Source organism: Canis lupus, chromosome 21 (genome assembly GCF_048164855.1).
Source record: "Canis lupus baileyi chromosome 21, mCanLup2.hap1, whole genome shotgun sequence".
NCBI classification, from domain to species: domain Eukaryota; kingdom Metazoa; phylum Chordata; class Mammalia; order Carnivora; family Canidae; genus Canis; species Canis lupus.
Genome location: NC_132858.1, coordinates 3057353 through 3072844, shown reverse-complemented (window position 1 = coordinate 3072844; position 15492 = coordinate 3057353). Strand labels below are relative to the sequence as shown.

Here is a 15492-nt window from a genome sequence, read left to right as displayed (position 1 = left end):
GAGGGCGCCAGGCCGCTTCGCTTTCGGAGGCGCGCGGGCGAGGGGACCACGGGAGGGCGGGGCAGGGGCCGGGGCGCAGAGCCTGACCCCTTCCACACTCCAGCAGCACCCAGATGGGTGCTGGAAAAGCCACTCCCACCCCACCCCCCTCTGCCCTCACTTCGCCTCATGCCCTCCTGCAGCAGCTCCGTCCCCCCCTCCCTGGGAGCACTTAACTGGCTAATGGGCCTCCTGCCGGCAGGCGCCCCTCCCCCGTCCCTAGCCGGGAGGAGCCAGGCACTAGCAGACTCCTTTAAGGACCTAAGCATCCTGGCCTTCCCGAAAGAGCCCTAGAACAACCCCCTTGTTCTGCAGACCCCCATGACGGAGCCGGTCTCTATGGGACTTCCTACTGAACATAGGGAAGGAGACAACTGCTCGTTTGCCCAGAGGGTTCAGGAGCCTGGCGGGTGTCCTCGAACAAGGGGGGGGGGGTTGAGGAGAGGCTCTGCGGTCGCTGGCCTACAGCAGGTGCCCTGAAATCTGCGCTCCAGGGAGGGAGGAGGGAAGGCGCATGGGCACTGGAATGGGTGGGGGCTGCAGCCCCTCCCGTAGGGCTTGGCTGGGGGGGTCCTGCCTGAGGGCCCCTGTGGGAGCCCCCCCAATACAGAGGCAGTAGCAGCAGTAGGTTTAAAGTAGAACTCATCCAGAGGGGCCAGCCAAGTCACCTAGAAACCCAGAAAGAGACTGGAGCTGGTTCTGGGGGAGGAGGGGTCAGCCAAGAAGGAGCCAGCCCTGCAGGCCCCTTCGCCCCAAGCTCTCAGGCCCCTAAGGGGAGCCCTGCCTGGCACTGGCCATCCTCAAAATCCCCACCTTGTTGGATGCCAACTCTAACCTAAGGAGTCTCTTGCCTTTGGCAGAGGCCCAGTGGGGTGGGATTTTTATATCTACTTGAGGCCCAGATAGGGGAAAGGACTTGCCCAAGGTCACACAACTTTGTAAGACGATTTTAGCCCTCTGACTTGAAGGCTGGCTCATCCTGCCTCCACACCTTGCCCTTGAAGAGACAAAGAAAGGGGGACAAGACTTGTGATCCTCTTGTCCTCTCTTACAAGAACAGCAGAGCCATACCCTTCAGAGATCCAGAGACCACCAAGTCTCAGTGGGCAGAGCCATGCAGGGTGGAGAGTGGCCTCTACCCCCACAGGCTTGGGTTCAAGTCTACCACCAGCACCGAGCCCCTCTGTGCCTCAGTCACCTTGTCCAGAAGCTGGAGGTTGTCAGAGCATAAAATAAGCAAATGGGTGCATAACCCTTATCTGCAGGCAGCTGGCCATCTGAGGAGTGGCTAGCTGACTGGGGGGGGGGGCATCAGGAGGAAGAGAGAAGGGCACAGACCAGCTCTGGGGCAGGGGGCCTGCCAGCCAGTGCCAGGGCTAGCAGGGCCAGAGCCAGGGTTCTGGGTCTTGGACAGGGAGACTTCATAGAAATGCTAGGCAGCAGTTCCTTGGAAAACAGGATGGGAGCCTGTTTCCTGAGCCTGAGCCTCTCCCTCTCTGCACCCCCCCCCAATGTCTCCCGAGACCTGGGTAGCCCCCATTAAAGGGCTCCTTCCTCCTTGGACACTTTCTTCCAGTCTTGGTAATGGTAATAGGGTTTCTCAGCAAGCAGTAATGGTGGAAGGAAGGCAGCCTTTCTGCCTGTACCCTTGATTAAAGGAGCGGTCCTGGCCCCGGGGACCCTCCATCTCCGGGGCTTCTGCTTCAAAGAGGTGCTGAAAGCAACCTTAGCTGCACTCTGGTAGAGAGGGGGCTGGGACTTCAGGTGGGGTGGGGCTAGGGAGGCCACAGTCTGAGCCTGGCAGGATGAGGAGCGGCAGCCGCATACTCCAGTCCCAGGAGGGTTTAGGCAGAAGAGCAAGGGCTGGCATGTGGGCCCTCAGCACTGAGCTCTCAGCCCTTAGCCACCAGAGATTGGAAGAATCAGCCTCCTTCAAGAGGCCTGGAGCAGGTAAGTGACTTGCTCATGGCCTCTCAACATGCTGGGCAGAGCTAGGATTTGAACCCAATTGTTCCACTCAGATTCTGTGCAGGGCAGCCTAGCCTCCAACAAGGCTGGAGGCCAGCATGACCATCTGTGCTGTTCTCAGGGTGGGTGGCCATGGGAAGGGACTGTACAGGCAGTGGGGCAGTGGGGATAGCATAGAATATTGAAAGAGAGAGAGTCAGGAAGAACATCCCCAGCTCCTTCCCACCCTGCCCAGAGAACTCCCAGGGGTGCCCTAATATTTGGAGATCAGGAGGCTTTCCTTCACACTAGCTCTCATGGCAGGAGGAATAGGAAAGTCATCACTAGAGGTCACAGCATCTAGGAGGCAGGGCTGGGGCTAGTACCCAGATCTTTATGGCCTGTAAGCACAAATCCCATACCAGGTTATGGTATACATATCTCCCCTCAACTACTGAGCAGCCCTAAGGCCCAAATCAATGCTGAAGTTCAGAAAGAGCAGACCTGCCCTGGTGGGGTGAGGTGCGTGCGGGTGTGGTTGGGAATTTGGACTTGGGCAAATTGCTCCTCCTACAGGCCAGGGATGGGGCTCCTGGTGGAAAGAATGGTCCTGCCTAATCTGCCAGAGCAAGGGTCAGCCCTCCACAGACTCCCCAGGCTGGCTGAGGGGAGGATAAGTCCAGGAGCAGGGCTGGGGAGGGAGGAGGCCTGAGCCCCCCTCTACCTGCCCCGGAATGAGCCCTGAGAGCCTACCCCCAACCCAGAAGCCCACCTTGCCACTCCTGTACACATACCATTCCCAGCTTCTGCACTCATTGTCTCTCTTTCCCAGCTACAGAGTAAGCTCAAAGTTCTGGGTTTGAGTTTGGCTACCACGCGAGCTGTGTGACTCTGGGCCAGTCAGCCTCTCTCTGAACCCTACCTGCAGTGGGCTTATCTGGCATCCAGAGAGAAGGTATCTGTGAGAGTCTGGGACAGAAACACTTATCGCCTCTCAGATCCTGAGACCCAGTCTGGGACTGCGGAGGGCGAACCTGCCACCCATGGGAAGCATCTCAGAGGAGCTGCACCCCCTTGTTGGGTGCTATATAAGCATGAGGGATGGGGGTGAGTAGAGACTTTAAGTGTCAGGGGGCCTGGGTTTGCAAGCTGAGCTCCAGCTCTAGCTGTGGGACTCGACCTCTGATACTGTCATCGGCCCTTCCACGTATTTCTCTTTGGCTCTTTGCCTCAAGTTTCTCAGGAAATGCTAGGCACAGAGGAAGCCATTCATTCTTTCATTCAGTCACGTGTTCAGCCAACAGTTACAAGTCTGACACCCGTGCTGGGAGTTCAGCAAGAATAGGGTCATTTGCTCCTTACACGGGGATCTGAAGCCCAGCTGGTCCCTCCACGTTGGGCATCAGCATTAAGCAAGGGCCACCCAGGGCTCGGCCGCATGGGACTCACAGTCTAGGAGTGGGAGACAGAAATCACATGAAGGCGAGAGACCGTTCAGAGATACGGAAGCTCCCATGGGGTGCAGTAATGGAATGCCCCTCTACTGGAGAGAGGTGGGCCCGGTAAGGTGCCTGTGAGATCTGAAGGACAGAAGACGCTGCAGGGCCACGATCTGTGGAAGAGCCAGTGAAGCGGGCCTCACACTGGATCCGACTGTATTGGAACCGACTCGAGGAACGCTTTTTATGGGTCAGCTGTTATCATCATCTTTACTATCAAGGGTACCCGCTCCCGCATGTCCCAGCTCTTTACTCCTGAGTTCCCTCTGTACACAGAGACGTTGCGGGGAGGGGCGGGAGGGGGGCGAAGGGCCGCGCCCGGCCGCGCCCTATGGAAGCCAGCCGAACGAGGGCGCCCCAAACGAGTTCTGCGCTTCCCCGCCCTGGCTCCGTTGAGGGGGAGGGGCGGCCAGGCTCGGCCGGACCTCAAGAACTACATTTCCCATAATCCCATTCCTCGCCGCCATCTTGGCCGGTGGGCGGTGGCAGTGGCAGTCTAGGGTCTAGCCCTGCTGGCGGTCGAGCCGGTTCCGCTCACCCCTAACCTGGGCCTCCACCATAGGGGGAGCGTGCCCGTGCCCAGTAGGGCGTCCGCGGACCTGGGCAGCTCCTGCCCGCTTCTCCACCGCTCCACCCTGGGGAGCCTGGTCCACGTGTCGGTGCACGCGGAGAAGGCTGCTTGCCCTCCTCTGGCCGGGAACCGGAGGACCCCGACGTCGAGGGCGCCAGTGTTTCCTCTCCAGACCCCCGCCCTGCGCGTACTACTCACTCCCTTCTATTCCCAGATGACCCCTGTTTTTCGTCAGTGAGGACATTACACTAGGGTCCCGGGGGGAGACCGAACCCCGGGATTCGGGCGCCTAGAATGCCAGGGCTTGAGCAGATCGGTTACAAGGGCTTGCAGGCCACCAGGCCCAAGCCCCTGACAACTAGACCCTCCCCGAGCCCCTGCCCGGGGGCGGGGTGGGAGTGAGGGGCCCGGAGCGGGACTGGCCCTTTAAGGGGGTGTGGTCGGGGGGCGGAGGAAGAGAGCGAGACAGAGAAAGCGGCTTCGGCGGCGGCGGCGGCGGCTCGGGCGGCGGCCGCGGGGGACAAAGGGCGGGCGGATCGGCGGGGAGGGGGCGGGGCGCGGCCAGGCCAGGCCCGGGGGCTCCGCATGCTGCAGCTGCCCCCGGGCGCCCCCGCCGCCGCCCTCGCCGCGGAGCCGCGCGGAGCCGAGCCCGCGAGCTAACCCGAGCCAGCGGCCCGGAGCCAGCCGGCGGGCGTCCGGGAGGCGGCGGCGCAGGGAGGGGCCCGAGGCGCGCACGTGGCCCCGGCGGCCGCCATGGCGGACAGCGGCCCCGCGGGGGGCGCGGCGTTAGCGGCCCCCGCCCCAGGGCCGGGCAGCAGCGGCCCGGGGCCCCGCGTCTACTTTCAGAGCCCCCCTGGGGCTGCAGGCGAGGGCCCAGGCGGTGCGGACGACGAGGGCCCGGTGAGGCGCCAAGGGAAGGTCACGGTCAAGTACGACCGCAAAGAGCTACGGAAGCGCCTCAACCTGGAGGAGTGGATCCTGGAGCAGCTCACTCGCCTCTATGACTGCCAGGTGTGTCCCCTGCTCTGCGCCGACACCCTAAAGTCGTCCCCTAGTCGGGCTGCTTGGGGGCCCCACCTTGCGCCTGCCTGTCACCCGGAGTCAATGGGCGCTCGGCTTCCGCGTGCTCCCCTCCCTTTCTGTACTCCCCGCCCCCAGTGTGTGCTCTTTCTTGTCTGACCTTAAGTCACTCCTATCTTCTCCCTCCTGACTCCCTCATGTCACTATTCTGGCCAAGCTTGGGGTCCTCTAGAGGCCTGGAGGGATAGCCTGGGCCATGGGCAGGAGGCAGGAGGCTAGCCTGAGCCGGTTAAAAGGCGCAAGACTGGTTGGACTGTAAAGGGTCAGGGCTGTTCTCATGGGCCGGCCTGCAGCTCTCCATTTTGGTGTAGGGGCACGCTTGCCGCCCTCTGAGCTCCGGCTCTCCACCCCATGACTCCGTCCTTGCTCAAATGGTGACTCAGGCCCCGGGGGGCAGGGCGGAGGAGTGGGCTTGCCCCGTGCTGCCTCCCCTAGACTAGCCCTGGAATGCAGCTGGCTCCAGACTGGATGGCCGCTTCCTGAGGGAGGAGGGGTGGCAGGCACCCCCTCCCTCAGGAAAGCATGGGCTCTTTGTTTCCCCCTTACCAGGCCTGGGTCCTTCCCACTGACCTTTCACCCTTTACTTCCTCCCCACTCCTGGGAAGCTGTGACAGGTGTTTGGGGGAGGGGGAGGGGCTGTGAGGAGTTGAGACAGCTGGCCCCACCTGTGCGCTGGCTGAAAGGGGGCCCGGGAAGTTGGGCAATACATCTGCCGGGTTCTCAGCCCAGGGTCCCCCAGCCCTAGCTGTCTGGCCCTGTCTGGCGCCCATGGTGCCCAACTGGCAGGGACAGGAAGCTCCCCCCTCATTGGGCATTTTGCCTTGGCACAAGCCTGATCTGTTTTCTTCCTCGGACAGCTGCCGTTGTCTGCTGGGCTAAGAAGGCTGGCTTATCCTGCGGTGGGGCAGAGGCCTCAGCCGCAGCCCCTCTCACACTGTCTCCCAACTCAGGTCCTTGTCTCTCCCTCCTCCCCCACCCTTACCCCACCCCAGGAAGAAGAGATCCCAGAGTTAGAGATTGATGTAGATGAACTCCTGGACATGGAAAGTGATGATACCCGGGCCGCCAGGGTCAAGGTGAGACAGCCTGGGAGACAGCTGGGCTGGGGGATCAGGGAAGAGAGGGCTTCCTGGAGGCACCACCCGTGGGTAAGCAAGGCTCTAGATTTCAGCCTTCTTTGCTTTAGTCATTCAGCGTAGTGATGTTGCGCCTCGGCTTCTGCCTCTGTCAAATGAGGCTGATGGTGCCTGCCTAGCGGTTGAGTGGCTGTGGCATCGCCTGTGCCTGGGGGTGTCCCCATCCCTCCGAGGTGGGTACGGGTAAACTTGAGGCCCCTGTTCCTCAGAACTCACAGCTATACTTCTCTCCCCACCCCCACCCCATGCCCTACTAGGAGCTGCTGGTTGACTGTTACAAACCCACTGAGGTGAGTTGAGTGGTTTCCCCAGAGGCTGGGGTGAAAGGAGCCTGGGTTTCTGTCATCTTGGGGTCTGGTCTCCCTAATGTTCTCCCTTCTGTTCAGGCCTTCATCTCTGGCCTGCTGGACAAGATACGGGGCATGCAGAAGCTGAGCACACCCCAGAAGAAATAGGGTCCTCGATCCAGGTGAATGGTGGCTCCCACAGGACAATCGCTGCTCCCCGACCTCGTAGCAACAGCAATACCAGGGTGCCCTGCGGCCAGGCCTGGTGCCATGAGCAGGGCTCCCCGTGCCCCTGGCTCAGGGGCCTCATCCCTGCCCCCTCAGTTTTCCATTTTTGGGGTTTTTTATTGTTATTAAACTGATGGGACTTTTTGTGTTTTTATATTGACTCTGCGGCGCGGCCCTTTAATAAAACTAGGATATGCCTTTGGTGCAGTTTCCGACTCAGCTGGTCTCTTTTAGGGGGGACACACCGCTATACCACTGCTGCCAGCTCAACTTCTTCCCAGGTGACCACAGGCCTTCCTGAGGGCCTTGTAACCATGGTGATAGCTCAGTGCTGGCTCCCAGACCCAGAGCTGGAAGTGGCTGGGGAACTGGGGGAAGTAGTGGTGGTATTGGTAGGCAGGAACATGCCTTTTCCTCTGGGCCAGGGCCACCATGCCACTTAGGGCCTGTCCATCATGATCCCCATACCACCGAGCCTACACCCAAGGTTCTCTGTGGCCAAGAAAGGAGAGAGATGGCTGGTGCCAAGGGAGAGGGCAGGCTGAAGCTGTGGGTTCTAAGTCCTGGGGCCCACAAACAAACACAGGCTCACTTCATGGGCTTTCAGGGCTTTTTGTTTTTTTTGTTTGTTTGTTCTGTTTTTTTGTTTTTGTTTTTTTTTTTTTAAACAGTCTGGTCCCTGATGTGGGGGCCTCTCCGCTGCCCCTCCCCAGTTTGGCTACAGTTCTGAACGTCGCTCGATTTTGAGCAGCTCCACCTCAAACACGAGGGTTGCACCACCTGCAGGGGAGAGGAGGGAACAGAATGAGAACCAGGACCACAGGGAGACAAGATGGGCAGGACACGGGGCAGGAAGGTATATTACCTGGAATCTTTGGGGGAGCTCCCCGCTCTCCATACCCTGTCAGAGATGGACAAAGAAACTGAGCTGTCGCTGGGCAAAGGAGAGAGGTGTTCTGCAGACATCCAGGCTGAAGCCAGGCCTCTGCCCATCTCAACAAGATAGCCAGAAATGGAGAAGGTGTAATGGAGACGGGAAGGGGCTACAAAAGGTCTGGCAGAGGACAGAGGTGGGCATCAGAACCAAGTGCCCCAAGGGTCTTGTTCTGTTCTCACTGCTGGACGTAGCTAGACTTGGAAGAAGCCTGAGCCATAATGAATAGATGGGGTGAAAACCAATGCAGAGGCTAAACCAGCCTTTACTCTTCCCCAGAAGCACACCCCAAACTCCCGTATCCAGGCTCAGGAAGGGCCTCTTACCCAACTCTGATGGAATCACCAGCTTCCGTTTTTCTCCCTCACACATCCTGCAGGACAACACATGTTCAGCACATGGCAAGCACCCAGGCTCCCTGCTCCTCCCCGATCCCTGGGGCTTGCCTCCCATAATCAACCTCCTTGACCGCAGCCGTGGCCCCCTTGACTCACCCCAGCAGCCCCTGGTCCCAGCCCTTGATGACCTGGCCTGTGCCCAGGGAGAAGACAAAGGGCTGGTTCTGGGGCAGGCTGCTGTCAAATTCTGTCCCATCTTCCAGCTTCCCCTGTGGGACCATGGGAAGACCAGTGAAGAGGAGGGTTCACTCTGACATACCTTCCCACCCAGCTGCTCTCCCCAAGCTGGCTCCCCCATGGCAGCCACAGCCCTAGAAGGGGACACAGAGCCCTGGGCAGCTCATAGTATACTGTCACTGCTTGCTGGTGCCAACCTGGGGGGTCAGACAGCGAACAGCAGGGTAGAATTATGGAAACTAGCATAAAAGGGACAGGGGACTTGCCCAAGATCACCCACCTTGTTGGCTGAGGAATCCGGCTTCCAAGTCTTCTCAGGTCCCTAGAAGCCCCACCCACCCCAAATGCTCCACTTCCTCACCCACCGTGTAGTGCATGTGCAGGACGTCACCCTTGCGCGATTTGATGGGACAGTGGTCTACCCGCTTCTTGACCCCGATCTGCAGCTTCCGTTTGCCCTCGGCCCCCGCAGCAGTGGCCAGGGCGCTCAGGCAGATGGACAGTACTGTCAGGACCCAGCTCAGCCTCATGTCTCTGCGGGAAGAGACCCCGATCGACCGACCAACCGACCGGGGAAGGGGGGGGGGAGGAGGGGACGGGGAGGGCATGGAATAGGGGCAGGTACAAGGAGGTTCCACCCCCACCGTACCTTGCCTGCCCCTGGGGGATTCCCTTGTCCCAGGTCACCGCCCCCTCCCCCGGGCTCCGCGGCCACACTTACCAGTCCAGTGAGAAGGGGGCTTGCCCGAGGACCCCAGCAGCGGGGGGAGGGGGTCAGGGGAGGCCACAGCAGCCAGGGCCCCGCCCCTTTGCTCACCCCCAGCCCTCCCTTCCCTCCCGGTCCCCATCTCCGCTCTTCAGTTCCCACCCGCCCCTTTACGCAAAGTCCAAACCCTATCTGGCTGTCCAGCAGTTGTCTCGACCGGGCGACCCCATTCACGCCACACCCAGTTGCCCCCTGCCCAGCACACCCACACCTCTGCGGTCGCTGCAGGGGGCCTGCCCCGAGGGACCCACACATCGCCGCTGGGTGGCTCCGGGGAGCCCCGATCTTCCGGAGGCACCCCCCAGGCGGGGCCTGCGCCTCCGCCCGGGGCGCCGCCCCAGCTCTGAGCCCTCGGGGGCCTGCGGGGTACCCAGACTGGCCCCGTGTCGGGTGGCCGCCGAGCACGCTCCACCCACACCACCTCTCCCGGGGGAGTTCTCGGCCTACCGCGTCCCCAGGCCCGGCCCCCGCGGAGACCGCCCCCGCGTGGACGCCCCGGGCCATTACCTGGGCCTACACCTTCACTTGACTCCTTGACCCCACCCTGCAAGGGACGTAATTCCGCCCCCTGCGCTGGAGCCCCGCCCTCGAGAGAACCAGGCCCCTCTTCCTGCACGGTAGCCACGCCACTCACCGGCTGAAGGCCCGCCCCCAGCGCCTGGGCTCCGTCCCCTTCGGTCTCCGAACCCGAGGCTCCGCCTTCCGCCTGTTCCAGCTCCTCCTCCAGGGGCCAGACTCCGCCCCCCACCTGTCCTAGGTCCGCCCCCCGCCCCGGAGCTCCGCCTCCCCCTGGCACCAGCTCAGAGGTTCCACGTCCCGCCCCGACTCCCGGGGCTCCGCCCCGTGCAGCGTGAAAACCCTCCCCCTGCGGCATCCCCAGACAGCTCCGACCCCAACCCCCAGTTTCCTCCTAACCTATCCCTCGTTGACACTCAGAGCCCCGCCCGCTCCTGCCCGGCCTGATCCAGCCTGGCCCTTGCGCCCCGGCTCCCCCCAGCCCGGGCTGTGGCCCCCGCTCACCTCCTCGCCGCGCCCCCGGAGTCAACCCCAGTCGTGCGGCCGCCTCTGCGCAGGCGCATCAGCGTCGCTACCAGGCCGGGCCACGCCGCCCGCCCTCATTGGACTGCGCAAAACCCGCTGCCACCCGCCCGCTGCGGCGGCCTTGCCCCCAGCCCCGCCCCCGCGCCAAGTGACGGCGCGCTACTTCCGGCGGCGCGGTCGTCGGTGAAGTTAGGTGAAAGTGACTTCCTAAAGAGCCTCCGGCACTTCCGGTCGAGGTGAGGGTAAGGTCAGGCGGACGCAGGCTCCCGGAAGGGGTCTGGGGACGCCATTTTATTCCGTCCCCTGGCTACCACAGCGCTCCCGCTTGCCCCCGGGTTGGCTTTGAACGTGGGGTCTGCCGTGCGTTGACTGGCAGCGTGACCTCGAGCGAGCGGCCGGGCCTGGTAGGATCTGGAGTCCCTGTGCTGGCAGGGCCTTGGAGGGACGGACTGCTGCCACCATGTGCTCCGGCGGGCTCTGGCCCACAGCTAACGCTCTGCCTTCGGCCTGGCCAACGTCCGGGCCCGCCTCGACCCGACGCACGCGGACCACGGAGCCATGGCGGTGGTGCTGTGGCCGGGCCCTTCCCCACCCCGACAGCCGTGCTCAGGTGCCCCGACATCTCTCCACTGAAGGAATGAACCTGTAGTCGCGAGGCGACCAAACCTAAGCAGTGTTAGAGACCCCAGACTTGAGGGCACATCCCCGGTCCCTCAGCCTTGCTGGGCCTGGGAAAGGAAGATAATCAGCAGCGCTGACCGGAGAATTGAGGACTAAGCAAGGGGCGCATATGGAGCGCTGTGCTTGTCCAGCACCAAGTGGGCAGGGGAAGTGGCAGCTCTAGAGTCCCCAGCCCTCATCTGTCTCACTTTGGTCGCGCTACAGCATTTCCAGTGACGGCATAGCTGAGAATAGTGGTTTGAGAAGCAGTGACCACTATCAGGAATTGTCTTCTGGTCTAACCCCACTCCTGCCTTGGGTCCAGCAAGATCCCGGCCATGCCCTCCAATCTCACACCTCAGAGAAGGCTTCCATTAGGGTAGCCACTCCGGGCCAACCTGTAACCCTGAATGTCCTGTCTCAGCAAGGCCAACCGCTGGTAGCCGAGGTTGGCCTTTGGTCGGCCCCTCACAGCTCCACCCCAGGGACACTGGAAGCTGCAGGCGCTCGGCTTCGGCTGGGTCAGACAAAAGTCAGGACAGTCCCAAGCAGGAGCTGCTGAGGGGATCCGAAGGCAAAGGGGCGGAGAAAGGTGGAGAAAAACGTGTGGTTGGAGGTGAGGGGGCCTATCTCCCAAGGCAAGCCCACCAGCCACAGCCCTTTTGTACTTCCCTTCCAGGGATGTGGGGACAGGGCAGGTGTGTGGCTTTAGAGTTAAGCTATATGAAGTAGCTTACATGCAGAGTGCTGCCCGGCAGAGAAGAGGGGTTTTTCTATCAAGTGAAGACATACTCGGACTTTCTTGAAGTCCCAAGGCCGGGGCCATAGCAATCATCCGTTCCCTCCATGTGCCCATGTGGAAGGTGAAGCTCAGAGAGGGGCCAGTGACAACCAAGATGATTCAGCAGATCCGGATCCCACCTTGAGCTCACTGGCCAGAGCAGGCCATCTCCTTCCAGAAAGGAGCCTTTGTGATGGCAAGGGGCAGAGCCCCCCCCCCCCTGCCCCCAAGGGCCTAGATGTGACAGCAGGACCATGAAGAATACACAACTCTGGCTCAGTCTTGTGACCTGCTAGGGGACCTTGGGCCTCATTTCCTCCATCTGCACAATGAGGGAGTAAAACCGGCTCTAAGTCTGGGAGGCAGTGTGATGCAGAATGCCTGGATCACCCAGCCTGGACAGTGACAAACAGTGACACAGGCAGGGACAGCTCCTTCCATCTCTCTTTATCAGGGTTGGGGGTCACAGTTCTCACACTGAAGCCCAATTCCCAGTATTTGCAGAGGATCAGTGTCTTAGTGAGGGGACAGAGGAGCCAGCTGTAAGATCTCACTTGCACATGGTGGTTGAACACTGAGACGGTACCCCTTCTTTTCAGAGTTAGTCTGCGACCCCTGGTGCCACCTACACATGTTCCCAGCCAGCTGCCCACCCTGTCAGTTGGCAGCCTTGGAGAGACCGGGACAGCTAGAAAGTCCTCCGAGAGGCCCAGGTCCTGGAGCAGCTTCTGCCCATGCCGAGGTCTTGGGACTAGGCTATTCTCAACATGTTGCCCCCAGTACCCCCTCTGTGGGGGTGGCTTGTGAGGCTAGTGGCCCTGCTGAGTCTGAAAAGCAACGTGTCACCTTCGCAGCTTCCGGCACCTGAGGAAGGGAAGGAAGAGATCTGTTCATGCAGGCATAGTTCAGCCCCTACTCCTGGCAATTCACCCCTTTGTTACCTTCTATGAACCCCCATTCTCTCCTAACGCACCTGGCGAGCGCCAGCTGGCCTGGCCCACATAACGCCACTTCGGGGCCTCACTGTGGAAGGGAGGAGTGGTGAGAAGCACCTCAGAGAAGGTGGACAAGGATTCCACTGTGTCCCCTGGCCTCTCACAGAGCCCACAAGGTGGGACAAATGTCTCCTACAGGGGCTTTTAGGAAGGCCCAGAGCTTCCAAAATTGGAGAGCCATGGCTCTCATCTTTACCACAGGCAGATGTTCCCATCAGAGCATCTGTGACCTCTTGGAGACCATTTCGGGTGCCCCTGACCTCAGCCCTTGACCTCCTCTGCTGGCATCGCATATCTCGTGTCTGACTCACATGAGAATGTTAACTTTGTTTACACTGATCCCAGTGCCAGTGGAAGCTTGGCAAATATTTGTTCAACACATTCAGCAGCTTCCCCTTCCCTGGCAGGCTCATCTCTGGACCCGCTCCAGAGGCCCTGATGCCTTCCCCAGCAAATGCTGCCCTCAGCTCCTCACCTGCAGGTGTCTGGGTTGAGCTCTAGGCCCCGCCCTTGGCAACGGAGGAAGCTGCGGCGTTGGCAGCGGCAGCGGCAGGTCCTGGGGTCAGGGCGCTGGCGGCGCTGGGTGCAGCGTGGGCAGAGGGGCCTGGGGCTGGAGTGGGATGGGTGATGTCAGCTGGGGAGGGTGCTCCGGGGGCAGAGTCCCAGCCCGGAATGGAGCGGGGCTGGGGGCGGTGGTGGGGAGTGGAAGCCCTAGGAGGAGAAGCAACATGTCTGGGGTGGGAAAGAAAAGCCTTCCCAGGAGCTGGGGTTGGGTCAGAGCACACAGACTCGGGGAGCAGAGGAAAAGAGAGGTAGACTCGGTGGGAGGAGAAAGGGGTTGGGACTGCACCCCCCTGCCCCGTCCACAGGTTACATCCTGGCTGCTGGGCCTGGGTTCCAACCCCATCTCAGTAAGAGCCCAAGAGACTCACCTGTCTGGCTTCAGAGCACTCTCTCTCTTTTTTGGTCTGAAAAGTAAGAGGGAGGGACAGAAACGAGGAAGAGGATCAGAAAAGCCGAGCATCCTACTCTCTTAGCCCAGATCCCAGGCCTACCCCAAGTTCGAGTCTTGGAGATCTGGTCCCCACCGTGGTGTACCACTATGCCCGGCACCCCCCGAGCCTGGTCTCTGTGAGCTCAGAAGTGGGGCCTGGCTGGCACCTGCATTCACACTGGCTGTGTTCTTCCAGGGACATCTCGCCCAGCTGACTGCTTGGGTAACGAATCATGAGGATCTGTATTCCAGAGACGGAGAAGAGACAGTGTAAGAGACAATGAGAGAGAGAGAAAAGGAATGCTCCACAGGCTGGAGGGAGAACAGCTTGCCCACCAGCCAAGGTTCTGGCCATTGCCCCCACTCCCCCACCCCCACCACCCCAGAGCACTGGCATCCACCCCAGCTGGGCACACTCCCTCTGTCCTAGTACCTGCATTCGGACTTGGTGCTGCCCAGTGGGCACACACTCCAGGCCATCGTCAGGGCAGCAGCCACCGCAGCGTTGCACTGTCACGCAGCTGGGCACCAGTTGCTTGGCCACCGTGCCCATGAGCTCCACAGTCAGAGGCACTACCACCTCCCGTGGCTGGCAGGTGGCACGGGCATATACATCTATCCATGACACCACTGGGGGTAGATGCATAAGGGTTAAGTCCTCGCTGGGTTTACTGCAGCTGCTCCCCAGTTGCCCTGTCCCCTGTACCCCACAGCTGTTCTCCCTAATTCCTGTGTCACAGCCACCCTTCACTGGCCCTTTCTGCCCTCACAAGCTGCCTTCCCCTGGCCAGGAACCCAGGAACCCCACTGCCTCAACTTCCTCTTCTGTGAAATGGGCAGAATAAGAGTTTGCATCTTGGAGAGTGAATAGTCACTCATTAGACGGGCTAACCTCCTCAGGGCTGGTTAGGGTGGTTATTGTTACTATTACCTTTCTTCTGGTGGCTGAGGGCATCAGGCTGGGACACAGGGCCCTGTAGGAGAGAAGGGACCTGGACCCAAGGTGCACTCAAGGAAGGGCTAGCCCTGTCGCTGTCCCCAGGGCTCTGCCCTGGCCATCAAAGGGCTTCAACTCCTCTATGGCATTTTTCCAGATTGCTCTGCTCCTGGGGTCACTCTAGCTTTACCTGGCCTCTCCTGGCCACCTGAGACCTGCCCTGGCCACGGTGGTGGTGGTGGCGGCGCAGCAACGTCCAATCTCCAAGCCTGGGGGCCCCCGGGGCACAGTGGGCGCCGAGCCAAGTCCTGCGGGCACCGGGCGGCTCCACCCCCCCACCCCACCCCCGTCCGAGCCCAGGGGACGGGGTGGGGCAGGGGAGTGGCCCAGGGCTGGGCTGGCGGGCCGGCGGGGAGGGACTCCTCCCGGGGGATGCCCCGGCCGGATCCTCGCCACGCCCCGGCCCGCAGCCCGACCCCGCGGGTCCCCGCGGCAGAGGCCGCGCCGCATCTCCCCACTTCCGCCAACCTTGAGAGAGGGCAAGGCGGGCGGCCCGGCGGGATGTCGGGGACGCACGTACCTGGGCGGGGGCCAGCTGCAGGAGCGCGGCGAGCAGCAGGCTGCGGAGCAGGGGGCCCATGGTGCCCGCGGGGGCCGCGCGCCGGGGGCGCCCGCATCGCCCTAGCCCGGGGGCGCGGGGGGCGGCGGCAGCCAGAGCCCCATGGCGCGGGCCCGGGCGCGGCGGGCGGGGGCCGGGGGCGGGGGGCGGCTCCTCCGCGGCCCCCTCCCGAGCCCTGAGCGCAGGCAGCGCAGCGCAGCGCAGCGGCGGCGGCCGGAGGAGCCGGGCGGGAAGGCGGCCGGTGGCGGCAGGCGACGGCGGCGGGGACGGCGGGGACGGCGGGGGCGGCGGGGGGCCGGGCCCGGGCTGGCGGGCGGGCGGCTCATGTGACCCAGACACGCGCTCCCCACCGGGCCGCGGGGCAGGGGCGGGGCGGGGGAGGGGGGGCGAGGCCGCCGCCGGG

The 15492-nt window shown here is 62.1% G+C and overlaps 4 protein-coding genes across 8 annotated transcripts; 1 reads left to right on the top strand and 3 right to left on the bottom strand.

Moving 5' to 3' along the window:
- The first annotated feature begins 4641 nt into the window (after positions 1-4641).
- PPP1R14B (protein phosphatase 1 regulatory inhibitor subunit 14B) lies at positions 4642-6994 on the top strand. The gene is given in 6 exon segments (XM_072789664.1): positions 4642-4675; positions 4678-4781; positions 4783-5067; positions 6129-6212; positions 6530-6562; positions 6659-6994. Coding segments are annotated over 6 exon segments (609 nt in total). The 3' UTR covers positions 6728-6994.
- A 389-nt stretch (positions 6995-7383) lies between these two features.
- On the bottom strand, positions 7384-10076 carry LOC140612359 (uncharacterized). Its single transcript, XM_072789655.1, has 6 exons — positions 9018-10076; positions 8662-8830; positions 8216-8328; positions 8048-8094; positions 7653-7688; positions 7384-7567 (listed from the first exon to the last, which is right to left on the bottom strand). The coding sequence occupies exon 1, from the start codon at positions 9934-9936 to the stop codon at positions 9154-9156; it is 783 nt and encodes a 260-aa protein (XP_072645756.1). The 5' UTR covers positions 9937-10076; the 3' UTR covers positions 7384-7567; positions 7653-7688; positions 8048-8094; positions 8216-8328; positions 8662-8830; positions 9018-9153.
- Positions 7384-10240, bottom strand: FKBP2 (FKBP prolyl isomerase 2). 4 transcript variants are annotated; one of them, XR_012013625.1, is made up of 6 exons: positions 10083-10240; positions 8662-8830; positions 8216-8328; positions 8048-8094; positions 7653-7932; positions 7384-7567 (listed from the first exon to the last, which is right to left on the bottom strand). XR_012013625.1 is itself a non-coding variant. In XM_072789666.1 (6 exons), exons 1-6 carry the CDS (start codon positions 10139-10141, stop codon positions 7506-7508), a joined length of 486 nt encoding a protein of 161 aa, XP_072645767.1. In that variant the 5' UTR covers positions 10142-10240; the 3' UTR covers positions 7384-7505. The 4 variants fall into 4 exon arrangements, 2 of the variants coding, with proteins under 2 accessions (XP_072645767.1, XP_072645768.1); XR_012013626.1 differs by having other exon boundaries at positions 7653-7841; XM_072789666.1 differs by having other exon boundaries at positions 7653-7688.
- A 1736-nt stretch (positions 10241-11976) lies between these two features.
- On the bottom strand, positions 11977-15187 carry VEGFB (vascular endothelial growth factor B). 2 transcript variants are annotated; one of them, XM_072789662.1, is made up of 7 exons: positions 15051-15187; positions 14465-14507; positions 13967-14163; positions 13701-13774; positions 13472-13507; positions 13015-13250; positions 11977-12408 (listed from the first exon to the last, which is right to left on the bottom strand). In XM_072789662.1, exons 1-6 carry the CDS (start codon positions 15108-15110, stop codon positions 13037-13039), a joined length of 624 nt encoding a protein of 207 aa, XP_072645763.1. In that variant the 5' UTR covers positions 15111-15187; the 3' UTR covers positions 11977-12408; positions 13015-13036. The 2 variants fall into 2 exon arrangements, with proteins under 2 accessions (XP_072645763.1, XP_072645764.1); XM_072789663.1 differs by having other exon boundaries at positions 13015-13149; positions 15051-15186.
- Positions 15188-15492: the final 305 nt, after the last annotated feature.